We start from the raw sequence: 17202 nt of genomic DNA on the forward strand, positions 1-17202 counted from the left end.
TTGACTTACCATCAGGATGTTGTTGTTGTTGTGGTTATTGTGGGGTTTGAGATGAAGATGCCAATGTTTGAAGCTGTTGTCCTCCTCGCCGTCGTCGCTGTGGCATATGAAAAAAGAAATTGTACTCGTTCGTCCGTTCACGTGTTATTCGCTTATATCCTTGAAAACTGCAAAAAGGCAATGAAATGAAACGAAAACAACAAAAAAAAACATAACAATGAGCACCAAAATGTAATATCATTAAACCAAGTAAGCATCGTAATGTGTATAAGTGAGAGTGTGTGTGTTGGGATACAAAAAAGCCGGTCAAGGATTGCTATGCGCCAGAGCTGTAATTCTGGAGGAGAGCATCGCAGATAAAATTGCCGTAAAGACCAATAAAGACATCGAAACTAGGGCAGGCAGTGTGTAAGCAGGCATAATTGATTAGGGGCCAGAGTTCGGTTATATGCTTTAAGAATAAAAACAATGTGGCTGAATACAAAACATCCGACAGGAAACCAATTTACAAAAGTTTTCCAGTTTCAACTAAACACGATTAGATGTAATTTTAGTTTCACAACTAGTAACATAGAAATAGAGTGAGATTAGCTTTAGCGGGGCCATATCTTATATGACCTTCAACACAAATGAAATTTGTTAAGTGCTTCAAACGGTTTCTCATTATATTGGCAGCAAGTATTAAAAGGATAAAGGGAGGTCATAACAATCTTATATATAGAAATCAGTTTGTATTTGTTTGTAGGTTTGTTTGTTTGTATGTTTGTGTGTTCCTTATAGACTCAGAAACGGCTGAAACGATTTTCTTGAAATTTTCACAGATGGTCAATAATGATACCGTGGTGAAAATAGGGTACTACATTTTTTGATATCAGAAGGGGGGTTGGGGGGGGGCGGACCCTCCCCCTTGCCCTAATTTTCAAAAACGCCAGATCTCCGAGATGGGTGGTGCAATTTAAGCGAAATTTTGTGTGTTCTCATATAGTACCCTAATAATAAAAATTTGGTATCCAAATTTCGGATGGGGTACCTAGGAGGGCAGCCCCACCCTAAAACCTACCAAACATATATTTAGACCAATCACGACAATATGGGACTCAAATGAAAGGTATTTAGGATAAAAAAAAGGGCGACCACGCCAACCCCCAAAACACCTCTAAATCGGACATATTTACCGACCATGGCAATATGGGACTCAAATGAAAGGTATTTGCGAGTAGAATACGAATCTGATATCCAAATGTGGGACCATGTTTCTGGGGGTCCACCCCTTCCCGAAAACACGCCCCAAACAGGAGTTATTTACTGACCATGGCAATATGGGGCTTAAATAAAAGGTATTTGAGTGTAGAATTAGAATCTGATATCCAAATATGAGACCAAGTGTTTGGGGGGCCGCCTCTCCCCAAAAACCTCCCTCAAAGGGTACATATTTACGACCATAGCAACATGGGGCTCAAATAAAAGGTCTTTGGGAGTAAAGCACGAATTTGATATAAATATTCAGGAAGAGTGTCTATGGGCCCACCCCACCCCTGCAACACTACCCAAATAGCAAGTAAAGGGTGATTTTTTTGAGGTTAGGATTTTCATGCATTAGTATTTGACAGATCACGTGGGATTTCAGACATGGTGTCAAAGAGAAAGATGCTCAGTATGCTTTGACATTTCATCATGAATAGACTTACTAACGAGCAACGCTTGCAAACATTGAATTTTATTACCAAAATCAGTGTTCGGTTCGAAATGTGTTCAAATTTTGACAAATTTTGTTCAGCGATGAGGCTCATTTCTGGTTGAATGGCTACGTAAATAAGCAAAATTGCCGCATTTGGAGTGAAGAGCAACCAGAAGCCGTTCAAGAACTGCCCATGCATCCCGAAAAATGCACTGTTTGGTGTGGTTTGTACACTGGTGGAATCATTGGACCGTATTTTTTCAAAGATGCTGTTGGACGCAACGTTACGGTGAATGAACACATTTCGAACCGAACACTGATTTTGGTAATAAAATTCAATGATTTGCAAGCGTTGCTCGTTAGTAAGTCTATTCATGATGAAATGTCAAAGCATACTGAGCATCTTTCTCTTTGACACCATGTCTGAAATCCCACGTGATCTGTCAAATACTAATGCATGAAAATCCTAACCTCAAAAAAATCACCCTTTACTTTCTGACTATTGCAATATGAGGCTCAAATAAGAGGGTTTTTAAAGTGGAACACGAATCCGATATATATTTTCAAGGTCAACTCACTGAGTGGCCGCCCATCCTACAAAACACCCCCAAGCCGGTCATGTTTGCCGACTATGGAAATATGGGGCTCAAATTAAAGGTCGTTGGGAGTAGACCACGTATCTGATATCAACATTAGGGGCCAACTGCCTAGCGGACGTCCCACCACCATAACAAACCCCCAAATAGGACATATTTGATCGCCAAGACAATTTGGGTCTTAAAGAGAGTGGAACTAAATATTCATAGTTTTTAGGGCCAATACCCCAAACCGGACACATTTGCTGACTTTTGCAATAAGGAGTTTAAATACAAAACACCCCTAAATCGGGCATATTTACCGACCATGTCAATGTGGAGCTTAAATGAAAGGTATTAGGAGGTTGAGCAAGAATTGATACCCATTTTTGGGACCAATTTTCTGAGGGTCTACCCCTTTCCCAAGATATCCCACAAACAGCAATATGAGGCTCAAATAAATGTTTTTGGGAATAGAATACGAATTTGATATCCAAATGTAGGGCATCACCTTTTTCCCAAAACACGCCCAAAGGAAAAAACATTTTCGACCGTGCCAATATGTGGCTCAAATGAAAGGTATTTGAGATTAGAACACGAATTTGATAACCTATTTTGGGGCCATGTGGTTGGGGGACGCCTCCTCCTTGGGGGAAACTCCTCTTAAGCCAATGGCAATATGGGGTTTAAATAAATGGTATTTAAGAGAAGAGCACGATGCTGATATTTTTTTCAGGGCCAAGTATCTGGGGGACCACCTCTCCCCCGAAAACTCCACTAAATCAGACATCATGAGAATATCGGGCTGAAATGAAGTATTTTAAGAATGGAGTACACCTTACATCCATACTTAAATTCGTACACCAATAAAGATCATGTGAGATTCAGATAAAGGCACTTATATTGGTAAACTGTTAGTCAAATTTCCATGGTATTTCACTAAAAGATCTTTAATTGTCGAAAATAAGTATTCCAAGAAAACTTTTGTTCCATATAAAGTAAAAGAAGGCGCAGGGAGCGGGCCCGGGTCAGCTAGTCTCTTATATAACAAGCAACCTTAATCTTATATACCCTCCAACTTGGATTCCGCTAAAAATGTACTTTTATTAACTGTGTTAGTATTTAAATTATTTTGTTCTCAAGAAGTCATATCGGGATATCGGTACTAAGGGGGGCCTATATCACCATATTGACCGACTCAGATAAAACTTAGCACTGACGTTGTAAATCAAGAGCCAGGTTTTTGGGTCAAATTTCAGCCAAATAAGGTGAAAATTTAGGCTTCTAAGAGCGGATCAAATCCGGGGATCGGTTTATATGGGGGCCATATCTGTTTATAGACTAATTTGGATAATACTTGCCACAGATGTTGGAAGATGTTACTCAAGTCTTTCTTCCAAATTTCAGCCAAATCGGAAGAAAATAAAGACTTCTAAGGGCTCAACAATTCAAATCCAGGGATCGGTTTATATGGGGCTATAACTGTTTACAGACCGATTTGTATCATACTTGGTATGGATGTTGGAAATCATAAGTCAAGCCTTTGTTCCAAATTTCAACAAATCAGGTGAAAATTTTGGCTTCGGACGGCTCAAAAAGACAAATACGGGATCGGACAAAATTTGAGGCTTCTGAGATCCAAATCTGAACCGATATGGCCCATTTGCAATCCCCAACGACCTACACCAACACTCTTATAGTTCCCAATGCCTAGAAAATGGGCAGAGTGATCCCGCCACAGAGCCTGGAAAGGACCCGAGTTTGAGAAGTCGTACAAACCGATCCCATTCTCTCACCAGTAGCAAAGACGCTTGAGGCATTACTCCCTCCGAGCCTCGTAGGAGAATTTCCATTCGCCGTGCATCAAAATGAATTCTGAAGGCTGGATAGCACAACAACTGTTTTGCATGCCATCACCGCACACTTTGCCGTGGCTTCAATCAGCCCAGGCCATGTGATAGAACGATCCTTGTGGCACTGGACTTATTGAACGCATTCGACACGGTCATGCTGCCAAACTATTTGAGGACTTCGCCAACACGTCCCTTTAGCCAGGCCTGAAACACTGGGTCGCGATTTATCTGTGTGGTCGCCAGTCATTTGTGGAATTTAGGGATAAGTGTCGAAGGACCTTAGAGTGAAACAGGGAGTTCCCCAAGACGGGGTGATATCTCCGGCACGGTTTAACAACTATCTAATCTCCATTCCACCCCCTCCAGACGCCAATCAGATGCGACGACTGTACGATCATGGCAACAGGCCCCCACCCATTGTTGACATATGTGATAGGTTGAACGTCTACCTCAACGAACTTACCTCATAATTCGCTGCAAGAAATCAGAAGATATCTGCAACCAAATCTTCAGCCACATGGTTCACTACATATACGCGTGAGGTGTATGCTGAGCTATCTAAGATGGATAAAGAAATGATTCCGACCATCAAGTGTCTAATCGTCCCAAAATATTTGGTATCACATTTGACAGCTCTTATACATTCTCCCCATAAACCACAGCAATTTGCGATTAAGTCAAAAGTAGAAACAAAGTCCTCAAGTCACTTCCTGGCAGCACTTGAGGTGCAGACAAAGAAACCTTGTTGACAATGTACAAAGCAATTGGCCGGTCTGTGGTAAGTTATCCAGCGCCAGTGTTGTCTCGTCATCTCTTTGACACGCAGTGGAATAGTAGTCAGATCTATCAGAATGCCACCCTTCGAACTGCAACGGGCTGTCTCCTCAGTTCTCATGTGGACCATCTCCATTAAGAGACAAAAATCCTACCAGTGCGAAGACATAACTACATGCTGTCTAAGCATTACCTTGTGGGCTGTTATCGCAGAGACCATCCAAATCATCATCTTGTAAATAGATAGGTATCCACTGCCCAGAAGCCTTAAGGTAGATCTACATGATCTAGAGCGTGAGGTTCAGCGCTACAAGAGAGAATCTCTAGATCAAGCGGGTCTAAACAACATTCATGCAGACACGGTATCAGATGCGGAGAATAGCTGCCGGGCGATTGTAGTCCTTGGAGAAACCCCTCCCGCTCAGTTACGTTCCGGCAGATGCAGCCGCCTCAATTCATAAAAAACAAGGATTAATGCAGACGTGCAAGATGTATGTCCCGATTTTGAGTAGGGACCACACGACAGACGTCACCCGTGTAACTGCCAAGCGAGACCCACTACACTCAGACCCTTCTGGACGCACACCATCTTAGTCGCAGAGTTCCTGGATCTGGACACTCAACCGAATCAAGCAGACGAAAGATAGAACACAACAAACTTCTGTAATAACAGCAACAACAACAACGTTCATCAATTAGAAGTATATGTTGTAAAATTTCAGGCCGCTATCGTGATTTCGACAAACGGACGGACATGGCAAGATCGGCTCAAAATGTTGAGACGATCCATAATATATACATATACTTTATGGAGAAAGTACAAAAAGGCTTACATACGGTCGGGTGTGTTTCTTGTTGGTTCCCAAGTTTTCTGCCAATTTTTCGTGTCAGGCGTATCATCCATTATTGGAAATAACTCTAAGCCATAGAGCTACGTTGGAGGTTGCCGCAGTAGAGTTTGCAGCATACATTCGACTCCCGTTGTCGTTAAAAACCACATTTAAAAAATAAATTATTTTATTAAACTTTGTAATATCACTGGAAGGCGCTGGTAATACTAATACAACGAATAGCTATAAGCAAACAACAGTTGCGCTCTTCTATCAAACCACATTGTCGATAACGATCAAACAGCTGACCGATATAATCGTTCAACGTAAAACACAGGGTGTTACGTATTAGCAAATGAATAATAAGAGAACGCTATTATCGATATCACCAGAAAACAGTCACAGTACCCCAAAAAAGTATTCACCATATCAAAAAATGAACATAAATAACCAACAAGATGTTTTTTCGTGGAGTAAGCTGGGCGATGTGTTGGATGATAAGTTGAAAGATGTGGCCAAAAAAGAGGACCTTACTGCAATCAAATATGAAGTGGAAGAACTTAAACAGGAAAATTGTAAATTGAGAGAAGATATCAAGAAACTAACAAATCGCTTAGAAACCTTAGACAGAAAATCTCGTACTACAAATATTGTGGTGAGTGGACTTAGAAGTAGAACTACATTTACGGCAAAAAAAGAATTCCTCGACATCTGCAACAACAAATTAAACATCGTAGTTAACATATCGTACGCTAGAATGTTATCTTCAGGAAAATCGTTCGTATTTACACTGGACACCAATTCCCAAGTGCAAAATATTTTAAATACGAAAGAAAAATTGCATGGCCAATTTATATATATACAAAAGGATTATACTGCTGTCGAACAGTCTACCAGATACAACCTGCGTCAAGTTGGCAAAATCGTATCCCAGCATAAAAAAGACGTTAAAGTTAGGTTAGGAGAGTTCTGTCTCTTCTTGAATGATAAAAGATATTGCTGGGCCGACGGAAAAATACTAGCTCCAACTTTAAGTGATGCCAAATTTCTGAGCAACATTCTTGTTGATAACGGTAGTCCCATTGAGGTTTATTGCAACAATGCTGAAAATGTTACCCTTAATGTTCCCCCATCATCGCAATAGCAATTTGATTCGTGCCATTTGTTATCATATAATGTTTCAAATCTCGAAAGTTCTTTAAATTACGGAAATTTTATAACCTACCTTAATAATTTTGATATTTTCTTTCTCTTTGAAACACATGTATTACCCAATAAACAAACGTATCTCTCGTCTTATTTACAAAACTACTATTTGCAGTGGCAGGACGCAACTAAAGTGAATAGATTTGGGCGTGCCAGTGGTGGATGTCTTTTCGGCTTCAAAAAAGAAATTAAAAAGAAATACAAATTAAATTTTATCGTCTCTGATTCTCAGTACACAATGCTGTCAGCTAGTCTAGATGGAAATATATTTTATTTTATACCTACGTATTTGAACTGTACGCGTTGGAAGGTGGATGTAGAAAGGTTTGGTTCTTTTTTGGAAGACCTTAACCCAACGAATTTTTGTATAATGGGTGATATGAATGCAAGAATAGGCGAAGAACAGGTTCTAGATTACAACATTGTTAAAGATTGTCCCCACATTAGCTATTCTAGACGCTCCAAAGACAGAAACGTTAATACCCAGGGAAGGAATCTCCTACGTATTGTTGATGACATAGGCGGTATTATCATAAATGGCAGAACTTTAGAGGATATAGATGGGGAGTTTACTTTTTGTGGTGCAATGGGTAGTTCTGTCATAGATTACTGTATAAGTTCGGCGAGTTTTCTGTCATATATTGACAAGTTCAAGGTGGCCACTGAACCCTTTTCTGATCACATGCCCTTATGCTTAGATATTAAGATTCCGAAAAGTTCGACAGAAACTACTCAACAGCCTATACAGAAGCTACACTGGGATGAAAGGCATAGATCTCAATACAATCAAAACTTAAGTTTACTTGCAGAGCCAGTAAATGATTGCGTCTTTTTATCGTCAGAGGATTTGGTTGAGAACATTAAAAATAAAATTAGGCGGGCTCAGGTAAAGAAGACCAATAGAACATTTTTTGAGCCTAAGCAGAAGTGGTTCAATTGGACGTGCTTTCGTTTAAGATCCAATATGCATAAAAATTTAAAGATATACAGAAAGTCACACACTGTTATCAACAGAAGGCGTTATTATTCATCCAGATCTAAGTTTCATAGAATGTGTAACGAGAAGAAACTGCAATATTTCAATGGCAACCTCAGAGAACTAGATACTGTTTCCTGCAGCAAGGATTGGTGGAATCTGGCAAATTCTCTGAATAAACGTAATGTTAAGGGTAGAGGAAATCTAGACGCAGATGATTTCTTAGCACACTTTAACTCTTTACTAGTTAACGAAGATAATTCCAAAATTATCAGCTGGTGTATACCGTTTCATGTAGACCCACTTTTAGACTCCCCTTTTGAATTTTGTGAGCTACTCTCCGTTTTAAAAGGACTTAAATCGAATAAGGCCCCCGGGAACGATGGTATACCTTACGAATTTTATAAATTTGCTCCTCGCCGTTTTCTGCAAGAAATACTTGTAGTATTTAATAAGATATTCCTCCATGAAAATGTTCCTACTTCCTTCAAGAAGTCAATATTGATACCTCTATTTAAGAAAGGTGATATAAACTTGGCGTCAAATTATAGAGGTTTGTCACTTCTGGATACTATCGGAAAAATTTTTAACTCTGTTCTGCTAAACCGTATAACATTTTGGCTGACGAGACACGATGTTTTAAATGAATTTCAAGCTGGATTTAGAAGAGAGTATTCTACTATAGATAATATATTTAACCTCGTGAATATTGTTTCTTTGAACCAGCTACAAGGCAAAATTACATATGCGTTTTTTGTCGATTTCTCTTCTGCATTTGATTTGATTCCCAGAAACAGCCTTTTTTATAAACTATCTAGTCAGGGTCTATCTACGAAACTTGTAACTATATTAAGAATGCTGTATGATGGCACAGAAAGTAGAGTATGGGATGGAAGTACGTTCTCTGAATACTTTCCTGTTGAATCTGGTGTGAAACAGGGCTGTATTCTCAGTCCTGTACTCTTTTCGTTATACGTGAATGACCTTCCCTATATATTGCCTGGTGGTGTAAGAGTAGCGGACACTACGGTCAAAGTCTTATTATACGCCGATGACATTGTGCTATTATCTGACTCTCCATTGGGCTTACAAGAGATGATTTATGAACTTGAGAGGTACTGTTTGTTGTGGAGCTTGAAAGTAAACCTTTCTAAATCGAAAATTCTTGTTTTTCGTAGAGGTTCTAGAATCTCTTCGAATTTAAGGTGGTGCTTTGGAAATCAGAATATTGAAATTGTTAATAGTTACACATACCTGGGCGTTGAAATAACTTACAATTTGTCATTTAGAAAACACTTACAGAAGAAGCTTGCGGATTCCAAACTGGCCATAAATAGCACATGGTCGAAGTATATAAGTCACCCTAGTATTGCTAAAACTAATAAGATGAAGATATTCGATGCATGTTCCAGATCTATAATGTTTTACGCTGCACAGGTTTGGGGTTACACAAGGTTTGATGATGTAGAGAAGCTCTTTCGCTTTTTTACTAAGAAAATGCTTTATTTGCCTAATAATACACCAAATTACATGTTGTATCTAGAAACTGGATTTTCTTCTATGTTTTGTAACACTCTTAGAATCCATTTTAACTACATTAATAGAATATTGCGACTTAGCTCTCACCGCTTGCCCCGCTTGCTGGCGGAGAAAATCATAGAATTGAATGCATTATGGGCAAAAGAATGGTCAAATATTTGCCAAACCCTACAATATATTCCTGCTAATGCTACAAATCCGATATGCATGTATTCAGACAAAATAGTAGAATTACTGAGAATTCAAGAACAACGTGAATTTGAATCAGATGCAAGAAATTCACAGTTCCACGATCTTTATTCTGTGCTTGAGTATAATATAATTCCATTTCATACTGCTGACTTATCTTCACGAGCTACTAGCTTAATCATTAAAGCTAGAGGTGGTTTACTCGACCTTAACTCGAGATCATTCAGAAGTAACACCCATGGCACTTGTTCTATGTGTAATACAGATCAAGATGAAAATACACTTCACTTTATTGGCGCCTGCCCATTATACAGAGAATTTAGAAAAAGTTATTTCGGAAGATATTCCCTTAATGAGTCCGAAGTATTAAATATATTAAATGGCACGAATAACTCATCACTATATAAATACATAGAAAATTGTACTAAGTATAGAAAATTAATTATTAATGAATTCAGTTTTTAATAACCAAAATGAAAAAAGAAAAAGCAAGAAACATATAGAAACAAACAACAATTTAGTGATAAGCATTGTATTACGGCTAACAGCATTTTTGCTAAGCCTAACATAGATTGTATTTAAGAACTTTATGAAATACTATTCTTGAATTGTAATTTGAATTCAATCTATTAATAAATAATAAAATAAAAAAAATAATAATAATACTTTATGGAGTCGTAGATCAATACTTCGAGGGATAACAATTTGAATGACTAGATTATTATAACCCCATCCTATGGTTGTGGGTATCAATTCTCCAGTCTTTGTATACCACGTTTTTAAATTCCTTCCAAATTATTGGTGGACTTCGTATTTCATTTGAAAATAATTGATTATCGCAAGTTTGCCCTTAACAGTCTTAATGGTGTAATTTAGCTTTTAATTTTCATAAAACTCCCATCAAGAGGCCTATGCCCAGTGAGCTTTCTTGGCAAAATTCCAAAATCAAACTATGCAAATTTAATATTAACACAATACCCAATATCGTATATGTATATCTGCACCAGGGTGAGTAGAGGTTGTGAACTCAAGTGCTTAACTTATCATATTTACATACACATACGTATGTACATATATATATATATATATGTACAATTGTCCCATTACCATTGGAAATCGTATTAAAAATGGAGTTTTAATGTAAATTAAATGACATTAGTACCAGCAGCTGCACACGCAGCCAAACACACACACGCACGAAAATAATACAATCAAATTCAGATCTACAATGATATAAGCAAGTATTGATTTTTCTTTATTGCCTAAGGTTGGTGCGGGAGTAAGGGGAATCCTCCCATTATTGTTGTCATCAATGTGGTCACATGCTAGAACCGAGAACATTACGTTCTGGCTACACGCAGATAAACCATGAACCAAACGTAAGTGCATTCATCGTTTCGCACGGAATTGAATAAAAAAAGGAAGTGAAAATATAATAAATATATAGGGAATAATAAAGCACATATGTGTATATTGCGACAGTCAAACGAGGGCTGGTTATGGATGTAGAGTTAGAAATTGCTGAAATTGACTTCAAGTACTTTTAATTTTGAAATTTTGAATTTTGTTATTATAAGCAGTAAAAGTAGGCATTAAGAAAAGTTGGAAGATACTACACTCCACACCTATTACGCTGGAGTATATTCAGAAGACGGAGAACAGAAGACAGAGGATGGACGAAAATTGTTAAGACGCAAGAGAATGTTGCCTTTATATAAAATTCTCAAATCTATAATGCTATATGGTGTTCTAGTCTGGAGGACGGCTTTCAAAAATCCACCTAATCAATCGGGCTGAATTTTAAGCAAACCTTAATGCCACTGGACATCTTAACTAGTCCAATCCAGTGAACTTGAGGGAACTTTCTCTTTGGTCAAGAAACGGCTATGAACACTATATTATCCTTAACACAAGTAAGTTTGGCCGGGCCGAATCTTATATACGATTCACCATTGATCGCATTTGTCGAGTTCTATACGCGGTATCTCTTTTTAGACGAACATAGAATATTGAATAAGAACTGTTATGCCATTAATGAATGCTGAACATTGTAGAAGTTATTGTGTAATATTTCAGTTCATTCGGATAAAAATTGCGCCTTGTAGGGACTCAAGAAGCAAAATCGAGAGATAAGTTTATATGGGAGCTGAATCAAGCTATTGATCGATTCCGACCATATTAGACACGTATGTTGAAAGTCATCAGAGAAGCTGTTGTAAAAAATGTCTGCCAAATCGCGTGAGAATTCCGCCCTCTAGAGGCTCGAGAAGTCAAAATTCCAGATCGGTTTATATGGCAGCTATAAAACAAAACTTCTCACATATCAATGAGCGCAGTCCGATTCAAGTTTTAAGCTCAATGATAAGGGGCCTCCTTTTTATAGCCGAGTAGGAACGGCGTGCCGCAGTGCGACACCTCTTTGGGGAGAAGTTTTACATGGCAGCTATATCAGGTTCTATACCGATTTACGCCATACTTAGCACAGTTATTGGAAGTCATAACAAAACACCTCATGCAAAAGTTCAGCCAAATCGGTGAGAATTGCGCGCTCTATTGGCTCACGAAGTCAAGATCCCAGATCGGTTTATATGACAGCTATACCAAATTATGAACCGATTTGAATCATACTTAATACAGTTGTTGGAAGTGATATCAAAACACTACGTGCCAAATTTCAATAAAATCGGATAAGAGTTGCGCCCTCTAGAGGCTCTAAAAGTCAAGACCCAAGATCGGCTTATATGGCAGCTATATCAAAACATGGACTGATTTAAAACATATTTAGCGTAGTTGTTGGAAGTGATACCAGAACACTTCGTGCAAAATTTCAGTCAAATCGGACGAGAATTTCGCCCTCTAGAGGCTCTAAAAGTCAAGACCCAAGATCGGTTTATATGGCAGCTATATAAAAACATGGACCGATTTAAACCATACTTAGTGTAGTTGTTGGAAGTGCTACCAAAACACTACTTGCAAAATCAAGAAGATTTACCAATCCGTGCAATTACAAATTAATGGATTAGCCAAGTTACAGGTAATTAGCGAAAAAAAAGATTCCCTGCCGACAAGGGTTAACTGTACTAGAGCACTAGAGACATACACGTGAGTGGATTTTCACTCACGCTCACGAGAAAAAATGTTTCTCACGAACGATTTTTTTAAGTCGACTCACGTTCACGAACGCTTACGAGCGAAAAATTTTACTCATGCACGTTCACGCACGACTCACTAAACAAATAACGACTCATGAGAAAAATCACGACACACGAGAAAAATCACTACTCCGAAACACTCACGACATACTTAGAAGTCACGGAAAAATCACAGCTCACTGTTGAAAATATTTTTTCCATGAAACTAATATTTTTTTCCAAGCGTCTCAAATTATGAAGTATATTAGCGTACGTATATTAATGTATGAAATATTTCACCACTGCACAAAAAACTTGAGGTTTACTCTCTTAATTTTTATGCATCTGTAGACAGAAATTGTTTCTTCACCCAGAGAAATTAGTCTGCTGACATCAGCAAACAGTGTCTGCTGATATTAAATTAAAAATTTTAAACATTTTTACTGTTACAGCAAACATTTTTGCTGTTTTTACTAACAAATTTCTCGGAGAGTACTTCTTTCATGCGTTTCCACTTATAACAGCGTGCCTGAATTCGTACGTTAAAATACCGGAAGATTTGAGACGTATACAAAAAAATTTGTTTTTGATATTTTAATGGTAAGTCGTGATTTTCTCGTGAGTGTCTCGTGATTTTCTCGTAAGTCGTAATTAGTGTCGTGAGCAGGATTTTACTCACTCACGATCACGCACGAAGAATTTCACGGTAACCTGATTGGATTTAGATCTCACTCACGAATCACGTGACACTACAACTCACGAGCACACCTCTAGTAAGCACCAAACCGGCTGAAACTTGCAGCTCTGACTAGTGTTATTATTCGTTATCACGGGAAGCTTAACTGGAAGCTACCGGGCAGGACCACAGGTTGCGGATAGTGGAAATCTTCGCATTTATGTAGAGTAGTTGCAAATGCAACTGCGGGCAGTCAACGATTTAGAGAGGAGATTCTCAGTGAGGGGTCAGTTGGCACTGACTCTTACTTAAATATTTCGGGATTGGGCAAGCCTTGTGTTGCAATCCGCCAACTGTCAACTCTACTCTAAAGCTTGACATTTTTAAAGTTATACAGAACGTTTTGACATACGAGCGCTATTTGTGTTGTTTACAGTAACTTTAAAGATTCACCTCGCCCAAAAAATGGAATTAAATCGTGAACATTTTCATGCCATTATTTTTTAGAACTTTCGACGTCGATCAACTCAATAACAGTGCGTCGATGAACTTCATTCAATTTCTGGCGATGAAACTCCATTTTTGAGCACTCAAAACATCGATTTGACGAGTCATCCGCCGTATAGTCCTGACTTGGAACCGAATGACTTCTTTTTATTCTCGTACCTAAAAAATAAAATGAGAGGTCAACGTTTTTCGACACCTGAAGAACCGGTTGATGTGTTCAAAATGCTTGTTTTGGAGATACCTCAATCAGAGTGGCAAAATTTCTTCGACAATTGGTTCAAACGCATACAAAATGTGTAGATCTTAATGGAGAATATTTTGAAAAACAAAGCAATTTTCGATGATTAATATTGGTTTTTGTGTTCTCTAATTCCAAAATATAAAAGGCAACCTTCTTACAGGGCAGACAGAAAGAGTTACGCACAATACTATAGCTGTCATGACACGAGGCATTAGAAGACTAAAAACAACTTGTTTCCAGGTTTACAATCCCCATATCATATTAAAATTGTTATGAGAGATTTTGATGCGAAAATAGGCATGGAAAATATCTTTGGCCCAACAGTCGGAAAATGTAGCCTACACGAAGAAACTTTCGATAATGGATTGAGACTAAAAGACTTCGCCGCGGCAAAGAACATGGCTGTCCCCAGATCAAACCCCGAGAAACTAGATAGATCATGTTGTGATAGACGGAAAGCATTCAAACAGTGTGTTAGAGGTAAGATGGATCCGAGTAGCGAACATCGCGCAGTGGGATGGGAAAAAAACAAGTGGAAATATGTCTGCCATTTTGGAACGGATAGAGATATCTTCATGACATTTTAAATGCTTATAGCTGAGGTGTTATCCAGTCCCGCGGCAAAGAACATAGCTGTCCGCCGATCAATATACGAAAAACTAGATAGATCATGTTGTGATAGATGGAAAGCATTCAAACAGTGTGTTAGAGGTATGATGGATACGAGTAGCAAAAATCGGACAGTGGGATGGGACTTCAAAGTTGGTCACCTCGGCCCTACAAAACTTTGTTCGGTATGTCAAAAGCGAACTTATAGTCGGATTTTCTTAAAAAGTCCTAAAAAAAACACGCCTCAATATGCGGGATATCTTTTATAGTGTCCAAGATATTTGAATAAATTTTTTTTTGAAATTTTCGCAAATAATGGACTCTTATTTTGCTTCTTGTGAAAGCATTTCTGAAACGATTTTAAATTTTTTAGCTGATTTGGAAAGCTGACGAAATTTGCGTTTTTTCGTAAAAAAATGTAATTTCTTTGTTTCGCTTCTATATAGAAAACTTGGCCCAGTATTATCAAGTTTGTAGATAATACTGGACCTAATGTAGATGCATTTTAAGTGCATTTTTTATAAATTATGTTAACTCTAATAGGGGATCTATGAAGTACAATATTGGCATTTTTTAACAAAAAAAAACTGTGAAAACCCTTTGCGATCTCAAACGCAAAGCTGAGGCCCCAACTTTATAATATATTTGCATTGCCCCAAGTAATAATTAATTGCATGCAAAAAAATATTTTGCGCCATCCAAGGATTGAGGTCTCTACGGACAATTTGCTAAAAAATGCCAATTTTGCAAACATCTTTTCCCAGTGTGGGGATTTTGGGTGTTTTATTCAAACCATACTTGACACCGTTGTTGGAAATCATACCAAAACGACATTTGCAAAATTTCAAGCGCCAGCTTTACTTCTTCGAAAGTTAGCGTGCTTTCGACAGACAGACGGACGGACATGGTCTTAGACGAATATCACGAGGTATTACAAACGGAATGACGTAATTAGTACACCCCCATCCTATGGTGAAGGGTATAAAAAACAACTAAAAAGGCAATAAGAACGGCCGGGCCGAACTTTAGATACCCACCACCTCGAGTACATATGTGAACCACCTTTTGTCATAAACCGGTGAAAAATGCATTATTTATGCACCCATAGCAGCCATATGCAAGTACGGTCCGATTTGGACCAAATTCGGCACGGACACTGATCTTTTTGGCAGCTATATCGACATATAGACCTATTTGAAACATATAGGACACGAATGTCGAAAAGCCTAATATAAATCACTGTGTCAAATTTCAGCGAAAGCGGATAATAAATACGCCCATTTATGGGGCCAAGACCTTAAATCGAGAGATATGGCAGCTGTATACAAATCTGGACAACTTCCTGTCCTCCATTTCAGCGAAATCGGACAAAAAATGCAACTTTTATGGGCCCAAGACCATAAGTGGAGAGATCGGACTATACCGCAGCTATACCCAAATCTGGACCAAACTGGGCCATCTTCAAGAAGGATATCGATGGGCTTTACACCACTCTCTGTCTCAAATTTCAGCAAAATCGGATAATAAATGTGGCTTTTATGGGTCTAAGACCTTTAATCGAGAGATTGGTCAATATGGCAGTTTTATCCAAATCTGGGCCATCTAGGATATTGAGGGGCTTTCACCACTCACTGTCTCCAATTTCAGCAAAATCTGATGGTTTTTATGGGCCTAAGACCTTAAATCGAGAGATCGGTCAATATGACAGCTTTATCCAAATCTGGACCAATCTAGATCAAACTGAAGAAGGATGTCGAGTGGGCTAACACAACTCACTGTTTCGAAATTCAGCAAAATCTGATAATATATGTGGCTTTTATGGGCCTAAGACCTTAAATCGCCAACTCGGTCTATATGGGGACTATATCAAGATAGCCCATCTTCGAGCTTAACCTGCCTATGGACAAAAAAAAGAATTTAAGCAACATTTCAGCTCAATATCTCTATTTTTAAAGACTGTGGCGTGATTTCAACAGACTGACGGACGGCCATGGCTAGATCGTATTGGACTTTTATGGCGATCAAGAAAATATATACACTTTACAGGGTCGTTGGTAGGTATAAAAGCAAGTAAAAGCGCGCTAAGGTCGGTCGGATCGAATCTTATATACCCTCAACCATGGATCGCATTTTTCAAGTTCTTTGGCCGATATCTCTTTATAGGCAAACAAAGAATAATGGATAAGAATTGACATGCTGTGGGAGCTTTACCAAATTATGAACCGATTGGGGCCAGACTTGATTCGGATGTTGGAGACTAATGTGGAAGTCATTATTTCGTATTATTGTAGTTAAAAAAATAAAATCTGGAAATCTGCTTTTATGGGAACTATATCAATTTATGGACCAATTCGGACCATATTTAATACGTATATTTAAGAACATAGAAGAACTTCTTGTGCAAATTTTCAGCCAAAT

The 17202-nt window shown here is 38.4% G+C and overlaps 2 protein-coding genes across 4 annotated transcripts in view; one reads left to right on the plus strand and one right to left on the minus strand.

Moving 5' to 3' along the window:
• Positions 1–17202, minus strand: part of LOC106093980 (tyrosine-protein kinase Src64B) — a 275692-nt gene that overhangs the window by 156613 nt on the left and 101877 nt on the right. For all 3 annotated transcript variants that reach the window (XM_059361063.1, XM_059361062.1, XM_059361061.1), the window contains one exon: positions 10–167. The gene's annotated coding sequence lies outside the window, so the exon portion shown is untranslated. The remainder of the gene's footprint in view (positions 1–9; positions 168–17202) is intronic.
• On the plus strand, positions 5730–9947 carry LOC131994313 (uncharacterized). Its single transcript, XM_059361065.1, has 2 exons — positions 5730–6685; positions 8805–9947. Exons 1-2 carry the CDS (start codon positions 6066–6068, stop codon positions 8824–8826), a joined length of 642 nt encoding a protein of 213 aa, XP_059217048.1. The 5' UTR covers positions 5730–6065; the 3' UTR covers positions 8827–9947.

Source organism: Stomoxys calcitrans, chromosome 1, assembly GCF_963082655.1.
Source record: "Stomoxys calcitrans chromosome 1, idStoCalc2.1, whole genome shotgun sequence".
NCBI classification, from domain to species: Eukaryota; Metazoa; Arthropoda; class Insecta; order Diptera; family Muscidae; genus Stomoxys; species Stomoxys calcitrans.